Below are 11240 nucleotides of genomic sequence, written 5' to 3'. Positions count from 1 at the left end.
AACATGAAATCAATATCAAAATTGTTAATAGATACTTTACATTTTTTGTTTCAGCTGAGTTTCATGTCTTTGAAACTCAAAGTATGTATTTTGTAGTAGCCACCTTTCAAGGGCTCCAGCTCGTGGCTGCCACCGTGTACAGTGTAGATGTAAAGGATGGGGGAAATGAGAAAAAAAGAGATTTTATTTTATTTTTTTTTAACTTTTTTTAATGTTTTATTTATTTCTGAGAGAGGAAGAGAGAGAGACAGTGTGAATCTTCAGTGTGAATCTGAAGCAGGCTCCAGGCTCTGAGCTGTCAGCACAGAGCCCGACGCAGGGCTCGAACCCACAAACTGTGAGATCGTGACCTGAGCTGAAGTAGGACGCTTAACCGACTGAGCCACCCAGGCGCCCCAGAGAAAAAAGATATTTTTAAACAGGAGCCCAGGAAATTGTCTGGGAAGATAAAGTGAAGAATTAAGGAGAAAACGTTCCTGGTCAGGGCTGAACGGGAGTGGGGGACGTGAATGGGAGAGAGGGCAAGAAGGGGATGGGACTCGGAATAAATTTCATTCTGTGTTTCACTGTTCAGTATTTAAAAATAGATGATAAGGGTTAAATTAGGGGCACTTGCGTGGCTCAGTCGGTTGAGCGTCCAACTTCGGCTCAGGTGATAATCTCAAGGTTCGTGGGTTCGAGCCCTGCGTCGGGCTCTGTGCTGACAGCTCAGAGCCTGGAGCCTGTTTCAGATTCTGTGTCTCCCTCTCTCTGACCCTCCCCTGCTCACACTGTCTCTCTCTCAGAAATAAATAAAACATTAAAAAAAGTTAACATTGATAGCAGCTTTGTCGTGTAAAGAAAATCACAACATGTAGCTTGAAAGAAATGGATAAAGATGAGCAGCTTTACTGGTCACCTTGGTGATAGTGAGGAATTCGATTTGTGTAAAGCCCGGGTTTGATGGGGCCCAGAGTCTCTAGTCTCTTATCACCCTCTCAAAGTTTCTGAGGGATTTTCTCTCCATTGATTCATTGATTCATTTCAGTGTCTTCATGATGCAGAAACAATCATCCTGACAGGACAGGATGAGGAGGGTGGACGGCATAGGAAGTCAGAGCGCTGACACCCACACGGCCTCCAGGACAGGAGAGTGGGGAGGCCCGGGACCTGGGGCGGGCGGATCAAATCAGTGTGGAAGGGCTGAGGGCCAGCTGAGGATCTGAAGAGCCAGCCGACAGCCCTTGACTGTGGTCTGAGATGACAGCCTGCTTAGAAACGCTTTCACTGAATTTGGTTTCAAGTGAGTGAACAGGAAGGGAGAGTTAGACGAGGGGATTTCTCCCCTCAAGTGTCAAGTGTCAGAAGGGCTCAAGGCAGTTTAAAATTTTTTTTAATGTTTTTTATTTATTTCTGAGAGAGAGAGAGAGAGAGAGAAAGACAGCGTGAGCAGGGGAGGGTCAAAGAGAGGGAGACACAGAATCTGAAACAGGCTCCAGGCTCTGAGCTGTCAGCACAGAGCCCAACGTGGGGCTCGAACCCACTAACCATGAGATCATGACCTGAGCAGAAGTCGGACGCTTAAGCGACGGAGCCCCCAGGCACCCCTCAAGGCAGTTTAAAGTGCACTCATGTCCATTGAATTTTGAATTAAGTGATAATAATAAAAAAAAAGTCATGAAGATTGATTTGAGGTAACTTTATGTTACAAGGTTCATAAGAGAATAAAACCTGGAGACTTTGAGAATTGGTGGGCAGCTATCTATTGGGAAGAATGTTCCCTTTGGCCCCGAGGTCATGATGCCCTTTGTCTCCTCCCAACCTCGCCCATGGTTCTCGGGCCAGAGCTCCAAGCCGAAGTGTCATCAAGGCTCTTGGCGCCATCCAACATTTGGCAAACGGATGGATGCTGCACGAAGCACTGAGCCAGGCTCTGGAACTAAGAAAGGAGACTTTCCTCCTGGAGAGGTGCAGGGATGCTCCAGAAGTAGGGCCCCATAACTTCTGTGTGGTTGATGATTGTTTTCCTCTTTTTTAGGTAGTAGGGAAAGGGGGTTTGGAGATCGAGGGGCAGAAACACCTGAATTCTGAGAAGGAAGGTGAGTGTTTATGCTTCCATTGAAAGACGAAAGGGTATTTTAAAGTTCCAGGAAACTGTTGTTACATTAGAAGCAACATAGAAGAGGCAACGAGAGCAGAATACTACTGAGAAGCATAGAACAGGAGAATGGGGGGACCGGTGCAGCGGGAAGTGCAGACTTGGGTCTGGAGGTCATTGGTAGACATGCGCGTTCTCATTCCTGTATATCCCTCTTTTTTTCCAGGAAAGAAAGGCTCCTTCTCCATCTCACTGACCTTCACCTCCAGACTAGCCCCTCATCCTTCTCTCGTGATCTATGCCATTTTTCCCAGTGGGGCTGTTATAGCCGACAAAATTCAGTTTTCAGTCGAGATGTGTTTTGACAATCAGGTAAAATGGCAGTTGAGGAAGGTGAAGAAAAGGTCTGGGCAGAGAGATCTTGTGTATGCTGGGGCCGGAGATCAGGCAGGGGCAGGGAAATGGGAAGATAATATTGAAGGGGGTGCCATTATTGTATTTATACCTTCAGGATGTTTTGTTGAGATCTATCTCATTCTTTTTAGAAAGTCACGCTGGGAAACTGTGTATTCTCTATCACCATTATTTCTTTTTTCGTTTTGTCTCTTAACCTTTCTATGTTATTCTGTGCTGTGCGGCTCACTTTTTCCAACTGTACCACAAGGCACTAGTTCTAAAAGGGCTAGACTTTACAAAACAAAACAAAAAAATCCATATAAAAGTGAAGGAATGGGCTTGGATGACAGAGTTGGGGCATATTGGTATATGATCCAAATTACATTGCTTGTCCTCCTCTCCAGGCTGACCCATTCTCCAAGTTCTACTTTTCCCTTCTCCAGGTTTCCCTTGGCTTCTCACCTTCCCAGCAGCTTCCAGGGGCCGCCGTGGAACTACAACTGCAGGCAGCTCCTGGGTCCCTGTGTGCCGTCCGGGCGGTGGATAAGAGCGTCTTGCTACTTAGGCCCGAGAGAGAGCTGAGCAACAGCTCTGTGAGTCGTCTGCTAATGGGGCCGGAGGAGGAGACAGTGTGACTGAATTAGAATAAAAGATGCATTTCAGGGAGTGAGAAAGAAAGTCTGGGGGAAATAGTGCACCACCATCAAGTGGGGAAATAAAGGTAAAATGATGGTATGAGAAAGGCTTGGCTCATGTGGACGTAAAAGTAGGAAAGATATAATAGGAGATAAGGGTGACACATTATTTAAAAAGGTGAGAAAGAGGGGTGCCTGGGTGGCTCAGTTGGTTAAGTGTCTGGCTCTTGATTTCGGCTCAGGTCATGATCTCACGGTTCATGAGTTCGAGCTCCCCATCAGCCTCTGTGCTGACAGCATGGAGCCTGCTTGGAATCATCTCCCTCTCTCTGCCCCTCCCCCATTCATGCACATTTTCTCTCTCTGTTTCTCAAAATAAATAAGGTAAAAAAAAATTTTTTTAAGGTGAACATTTTTATTTTTTAATAAAAAAATTTTTATCTTTTATTTATTTTTGAGAGAGAGAGACAGTATGAGCAGGGGAGGGGCAGAGAGGGAGACACAGAATCTGACGCAGGCTCCAGTCTCTGAGCTAGCTGTCAGCACACAGCCCGACATGGGGCTTGAACCCACAAACCATGAGATCATGACCTGAGCCGAAGTCGGACGCTTAACCAACTGAGCCACCCAGACACCCCAGAGGTCAAAAATTTTAAAGTAGGGAAGGGATTATGATGGAATAAATACAGGAAGATTTCTGGAGTAATGAAGAGAACTAATACAAGAACGGTGAACTGTGGCACCAGAATCTGAGAGAAGTTTCTCTACGGATTTCACCGTGTCAGTAGTTTATTTCCTTTTCCCTTCCTACTTCAGGTCTATGGGATGTTCTCATCATGGTATGGTCACTACCCCCATCAGGTGGCTGAGTATGATGAGTGTTCAACATCTGGCTTCCGGAACTCTCCTCAACCCCTCCCAATTATGTGGAGGCCTTGGTTCTCTGAAAGTGTGGACCTCTTCCATTTTTTCCAGGTAGATGTTCTTACCCATTTTGTTCTGATGGAAACAATGGTGGTGGTGGGTGAAGGGTAGGGCAAAGGAAAAGCAGAGAGACTCTTGTGGGCACTGAAGGGGTAAAACCTTGGAAGAAACTCCTAATATGTGAGAGATCCTCTCCTGATGCTTATCCTTGAAGAAGGTACCCAAATGCCCAATTGCATTGGAAAAGGGCCACTGTGAGAGGCTATGTGCAGCCTCTTACCATTATTATAAAAAATGCATGAGTAGAAGTCAGGTACCTTATGAGTAGAGGTTGGGGATGCCATGGCCCAAGTGTGACCAGGAAGTCTCTGAAGTCAGGGACCATGTCTTGTCCATCTTTGTATTCTCTCTAATGACTGATCCTTCATGATACTCAATGTATTTTTGTTGAATTGACTGAGCTGATAGGGTTCCTGCCCTCCGAAAGTTCAGTCTAAGTCACATAATAAGGACATAGTAACTAATATTTGGAAGAAGCAGGAAATGTATTTGACAATGAGGTAAGTGGAATACTATTCAGCCATGAAAAAGAATGAAATTTTGCCATTTGCAACAACATGGGTGGATCCTGAGGGCATTATCCTCAGTGAAATAAGTCAGACTGAGAAAGACAAATATCATATGATCACACTTATATGTGGAATCTAAAAACAACAATGACGGCGACAACAATAAAACCAAGCTCATAGATATGCAGAATAATTTGGTGGTTGCCAAGGCAGTGGGTATGGGGTATGCAAAATGAGTAAAAGTTGTCAAAAGGCATAGACATCCGGTCCTGGGGATGTAATGTACAGTATGGTGACTGCATGGTTAATATTGTAGTACATATTACATATTTGAAAGTTGCTCAAAGAGTAGATCTTAAAAGTTCTTCACAAGAAAAAACATTTTTTTGTACCTATTTATGGTGATGGATGTTAACTAGGCTTATTATGGTGATCATTAGGCAGAATATATATTTAAAAAATGGAAAGCCCTTCACACTAGCTGACAGAAGTGAACAAAACTTGGTGGCTGAGTATTGAGTAATGAACACCAGTCTCACAATTAGCAGGAAAAGAAGGTCGTGGTTCAGCCCTTTGAGGGTGATGGAATTCCTAGGCAGTAGCCCGAGTAGTAAGGGAGGAGACCACTTTAACTCTTCATTCTCCGGTTTCTTTGATGCCTATCAGGACATGGGCCTGAAAATACTGTCCAACGCCCAGATTAAGAAGCCAGTCGATTGTAGTCACCAGTCTCTAAAACACAGCATTGCCATGGAAAAAGGTAAGCTGCTTGTGTAGCTTATATCACGGAACTCTGAAAACGCACTCTTTGCGTCTTGTTCCTGCACGGAGCCTCTCGTCAGAAGGAGAATGGGTTGTGGGTCATAGATGCAGGCAGCAAGATCTCTCTCTGGGGAGAACTTTTGAAGCTTAATGCCCTTACCTATTCATCCTCTGGCCAAACCTCCTCATCTGTCACATCCACCCGATGGGCTTATGACTAGTCATTTCCTTGGTGCTCCTTCCTCCTTATCTCTGACTTGTTCTACATTTGCCTCTAATTTTCTTGGTCATAGTTCCTCCACCTCAATTATACAACAGAAGTCTTTTGAGAGAGCCTGGGTGGCCCAGTTGGTTAAGCCTTCTACTCTTGATTTCGTCTCAGGTCATGATCCTAGGGTCATGTCATTGAGCCCCACATTGGGCTCCATGCTGAGCACGGAGCCTGCTTGAGATTCTCTCTCCCTCTCTCTCTCTGCCCCTCCCCCACCCGCACATGTGAGAGGGCGCTCTCTCTCCCTCTCTCAAAAATGTCTTCTGTTTCCCCAAATTCCCTTATTCTTATTCTCCTCAGTACATTATGGTATTACTTCAGTGAACTTTGAATCATCATCATCTTCATCACTTCAGTCGGAGAATCCTCAGGTCCGCCAGTACTTCCCAGAGACTTGGCTCTGGGATCTGTTTCCTGTTGGGTAAGTGATGCCTCAAAGATACATCAAGAGGGGTGCCTGGGTGGCTCAGTCAGTTAAGCGTCTGACTTCGGCTCAGGTCATGATCTCACGGTTTGTGGGTTTGAGCCCCGCGTTGGGCTCTGTGCTGATGGCTAGCTCAGAGCCTGGAGCCTGCTTCAGATTCTGTATCTCCCTCTCTCTCTGACCCTCCCCTGCTTGTGCTGTCTCTCTCTCTCTAAGAAATAAGTAAAACATTTAAAAAAAATTTTAAAAAAAGATACATCAAGATTGTACTCTACGGAGTGAGCAGAGAACTCAGAATCAGATCATTTTTTAAGATATGAATTTATTTATTTTTATATTTGATTTTATATTTTTATTTTATTTTAGAGAGAGTGTGCAAGCCAGGGAGGGGCAGAGGGAGAGAGAGAATCGTAAGCAGGCTCCACGCTCAGTGCAGAGCCCAGCACGGGGCTCATGACAAGCTCATCTCAAGGCTCCTGTGTCCAAAGGCACAGGAAAAGATGCTCAATATCACTAATCATCAGAGAAATGCAAATCAAAGCCCCAACAAGATATCACCACACAGATTCAGGGCCACTGGCTCTTTCAGATACGTGTGTACACACACGTGCCCACCTGCTCTTACTCACCCCCTTATGTACTCGGGCACCCCCTTCTCCCACATTTGTACATCCTCGCCCACCTGAAGATTCACACTCTGAGACTTGGCACGTTCCTCAGTTTGGTTGCCTTTTTACCCCCACTCCCCACCCCCATAACAGGTAAGTTTATAGCTAAGTCCACAGTGTTCTTCTTGCCCTGCTGTGTGCCTCACCTGGGTTCTGTGTTCGTACAGTAACTCGGGGAAGAAGGCTGTCCACGTCACAGTTCCTGATACCATCACCGAGTGGAAGGCGGTGACTTTCTGCAGCTCCCAGTCCAGAGGCTTTGGTCTGTCACCCACCGTTGGACTGATTGCTTTCAAACCATTCTTTGTTGATCTGACTCTCCCATACTCAGTAGTGCGTGGGGAATCCTTTCGCCTTACTGCCACCATCTTCAGTTATCTGAAGGACTGCATCTGGGTAAGAGCTGGGATACAGGAATCTCTGACCCTGGGAAAGAGATGGGGCGTGTCTCCGCCCCCACATTTTCCTAAGCCTCTGTGTGTGGTTTCTTGTACTTGGACCCTTTACATGCCTTAAACATCTTCAGGTTCACACTCACCTGGCTAAGTCAGATGAGTACCAGGTGGAGTCACGGACAGATTCTCAGGACTCCAGCTGTCTCTGCGCTGATGAAGCAAAAAGCTATCACTGGAATATCACAGCCATCAAGTTGGGTAAGAGGAGGAGGTGGTAGGCGGGCAAGGGAAGCATAGAGCCACAGCTCAGAGGCTGAGAACTTTACCCTTTCCTCTCCTGCATTTGCTTTCTTCTCTCTTTTTCATTTTATTTGCCTCTATTTTTTCCCCCTCCTAAGTCTATGCTATAAATAAATAAGCAAATGCTCTTTGATAGATGCCTAAAAAGTTATCAAACTAGACTATTTTGAGTGTGAAAAGGGGAGCTTTTAGTATTTATGCCAAGACAAGGGATATATAGTCCTGTTACTAATCAAATACTTCCTAAGGGCCAGCTTCTATTCTAACAGCTTGACATGTATTAACTCATTTAACCATCACAATAACCCTAGGAGATGTCATTCACTCTTAAGATAAAATCCTGGCAACCTGGTCTTCAGATGTATTAGTTATCTAATACATTAGTTATCTAATACCTATCTAATACATTCACCCTGAAACCTATAGGCTTCAAAGAATAAATATTTCTCATCACCCAGTTTCCATGGGCCAGTAATCTAGGTGCTGTTTAGCAGGGTGCCTCTGCCTCAAGGTCTCTCATGAAATACCAATCAAATCATCACCCAGGGCTGTGTTTTCATTCGGAGACTTGACTAGGAGTGGATCCACTTCCAAGCTCCTTCCCAAAGTCTCTGTCCCTCTTGGCACCAGCTGTGGGCTGGTGGCCTCCCTCAGTTTCTCATCGCATGAATCTTTCCACTGAGCTGCCTCAAGACAGGACAGCTGGCCACCTGCAGAGCAAGTGGCCCAAGAGAAAGAGTGCCCCTGAGATAGAAGCTGTAGTCTTTTTTATGACCTCATCTCAGAAGTGGCATCTCATCACTTCTGGCCCATCCTCCTCATTAGAAGCCAGTCACGTAATCCAGCCCACGCTTTGAGAGCAATTCACACAACAGTGTAAATATCGGGATGCAGGGATCACGGGGGCCCCTAAGAGGCTGCCTACCACACTGGACCAGCATTACTGACATCACCCGGAAATATGTCAGAAATGTGAATATAGGCCCCACCCCAGAGCTACTTAGCCTGTGTTGTAACAAGATCCGCACGCCATTAAGTTTAAGAAGCACTGGTCTGGAGGGAAAGAGATCTCATTGTACCTCTGGCAATGAGGGCTAATGCCTTCCTTTCTCCTTCTTTCTTCACAGGTCATGTAAACTTTACTGTTACTACTAAGATTCTGGACAGCAGTGAGCTCTGTAGGGGGCAGAAGGCGTTTGTTCCAGAAAAGGGCCAGAGTGACACACTCATCAAACCAGTTTTGGTCAAGGTGGGTTTTCTTCAGGCTTAGCTTCAAGAAGTACAGGTAGCAGGCACCCCAGGGGTGTTCTGTGTATGTCCAGCCATACGGGTAATATCCTACAGCTGTCTGACTCCAACTACAATCAGGTTGCTCATTTTCCTTCTTCTGTGGCCCTTAATTATTTGCCTAACCCACACCAATTCTCTATGAAAGTGCCTACTACAGTGCCTGGTACTTTATAGACCCTCAATGAATGTTAGCTTCTCTTATTAAATATCTCTGCTATTGTCATTAGCTGCTTTTTTATCCCATCATGAACCCCATTGCCCATCCTGCCTCTTAGAAGTGTCCTAAACTTGTCCTTAGCTCTAGCCCTTGCTCAGAAAGAATTTTACTGATAGGCCCATCCTTGTGTTGAAATGAAGTTCTTGGGGCGCCTGGGTGGCTCAGCTGGTTAAGCGTCCCACGCTTGATTTTGGCTCAGGTCATGATTTCACAGTTTGTGAGTCTGAGCTCCACATCAGGCTCTGAGCTGACCAGGTGGAGCCTGCTTAGGATTCTCTTTTTCCTTCTTTCTCTGCCCCCTCCCAGCTCATACTCTCTCTCTCTCAAAATAAGTAAGTAAACATTGAAAGAAAGAAAGAAAGAAAGAAAGAAAGAAAGAAAGAAAGAAAGAAAGAAAGAAAGAAAGAAAGAAAGAAAGAAAAGAAAAGAAATGGAGTTCTCCTGAGCTTCAAAGAGAAGCTCTGTTCTCTCAAGTTGGGAGAAGCCCTGGGGACACAGGGAGGGGCTTTTCTCCTCATTTCCCTTCCCCTTCCTATTCCTTCAGGGCCACCTGCCCTGACATCCACCTTCACTGTTCTCACCCTATGTCTCTCTTCATGTTAGCCTGAAGGAGTCCTTGTGGAGAAGACACACAGCTCGTTGCTTTGCCCGAAAGGTGGGTGAGTGCAGAGAGTGGTTGGTACTGAGAATTTCGTAGCAGTGGGAGACTTTCTTGGGCCGAAGGAAGAATATACAGAAAGGAGTAGGAGAGTCTAGGGGTGCCATCTCTAATGGGGCCAGTCAGCAGGGGTGCCATCCCTAATGGGACCAATTAGCTGAGAGACAGGATGAAGAAAAAGTATACAACACAATTATGGGTTGTTGTTTTTTTTAATTTATTTTCAGCAAAGAGCACTATGAAAATGTTAAAAGAAATGTGCTTTCTCCATCCCACAGAAAGCACTGGTACAGAAAACCCTGGGTTATAGAAAGATTTTCTATGGTTTGGGCTTGAGCTCCCACTATTTCAATCTTCTGTTGTTTCTCCTTTTCTCTGCTTCTCACAGGACAAGTGGATTCAGAATCCATCTCCTTGGAGCTCCCTGTGGATGTAGTTCCCGATTCAGCCAAGGCTTATGTTACAGCTCTGGGTAAATAGCTGGAGATTCTTGCTCAAAAGAAAAAAAAAAAGTGGGGCTGAACATTGGTGAAAGTATGAGTGGGTGGGGGCATGTGGACCTTCCTGAAGGAAGGTATGTTAAATTAGAAGTGACAGAAGAAAGGCTCATTTCATATAGTGAGCAAATGCAGCCTATAGGTAACAGTACATGTGGGTCTAGACATATACGATAGTTAAAAACAGAAAGGAGCCTGGATAGGAAGAATTTAAAGGTCAGGGAAGCTCATGTGTTTTTAGGTTCAGGTTGTTTCTAAACTGAGTGGAGAAGAGATATGATGTTTGTAGCAACCTTTTGAAAAATGAGGAATTTATCTATTTGAGTGTGGCTTAGGGGAAATAAAACCATATTTACATAGATGGGACACTTTACTCCTCTGGGCAAGGAGAGGGATTGAGTAGAAAAGCATGAGCTTGAAAATCAGATCAAACCAGGTTGGGATCCAAGTTGTGCCATTTAATAGGCACATGACCTTGAATAAGTTAGTAAATGATTCTGATCCTCTTTTTCCCCCTTCTGCAGGACTGCGATAACCTACCTCTCCAAATGGGTATAAACATTAAATATAAAGTTCCCACCACAATATCTAGCATACACTAGGAGCTCTGTGTATGTTAGATCTTTTCTTTATTCTGATCCCCTACTAAGAGCCTTTCCAGGATAAAATTTCTCCATTGTGACTGTATTTGAGTCAGACCTCTGGTATAGCACTCATCTTATTGTAGTATATAGCTCACTGTCTACATCTGTCTTTCACACTACATTGTGGGCTCCTTGAGAACAAGGACCACACCTTTTTTATTTCTTTTTTTTTTGAGAGAGAGAGAGCAAGTAGGGGAAGGGCAGAGAGAGAGAGAGAGAGAGAGAACCCCAAGTAGGCTCTGGCTGTCAGCATGGAACACCACGTGGGGCTCCATCTCACAAACTGTGAGATCACGACCTGAGCTGAAATCAAGAGTCAGATGCCTAACGGACTGAGCCACCCAGGCACCCACCTCTTTATTAATTCTGTTACTAGCACAGTTATTGCCACACAGTTGCCATTCAGTACGAATTTATAGATTTGAATTGAACTTAATGGCTAAAAGTGCAGATGTTAATGGGTCACTTACGTCAAGCTTACCAGTGCATAAAATATATGGGTAGGTCAGTAGC

The 11240-nt window shown here is 45.0% G+C and overlaps 1 protein-coding gene across 4 annotated transcripts in view; it reads left to right on the top strand.

The window, feature by feature from the left end:
* A2ML1 (alpha-2-macroglobulin like 1) overlaps positions 1-11240 on the top strand; it is a 51467-nt gene that overhangs the window by 15361 nt on the left and 24866 nt on the right. For all 4 annotated transcript variants that reach the window (XM_077759047.1, XM_077759045.1, XM_077759046.1 and 1 more), the window contains exons 11-21: positions 2018-2078; positions 2304-2449; positions 2917-3066; positions 3925-4083; positions 5268-5361; positions 5935-6055; positions 6894-7122; positions 7253-7379; positions 8549-8670; positions 9532-9583; positions 9975-10058. In XM_077759047.1, coding sequence (XP_077615173.1) covers positions 2018-2078; positions 2304-2449; positions 2917-3066; positions 3925-4083; positions 5268-5361; positions 5935-6055; positions 6894-7122; positions 7253-7379; positions 8549-8670; positions 9532-9583; positions 9975-10058 — 1345 coding nt within the window. The remainder of the gene's footprint in view (positions 1-2017; positions 2079-2303; positions 2450-2916; positions 3067-3924; positions 4084-5267; positions 5362-5934; positions 6056-6893; positions 7123-7252; positions 7380-8548; positions 8671-9531; positions 9584-9974; positions 10059-11240) is intronic.

This window comes from Crocuta crocuta, unplaced genomic scaffold (assembly GCF_008692635.1).
Source record: "Crocuta crocuta isolate KB4526 unplaced genomic scaffold, BGI_CrCroc_1.0 scaffold72, whole genome shotgun sequence".
NCBI classification, from domain to species: Eukaryota; Metazoa; Chordata; class Mammalia; order Carnivora; family Hyaenidae; genus Crocuta; species Crocuta crocuta.
Note: the sequence above shows the minus strand (reverse complement) of the source record. Positions and strands in the feature narration are given on the sequence as shown.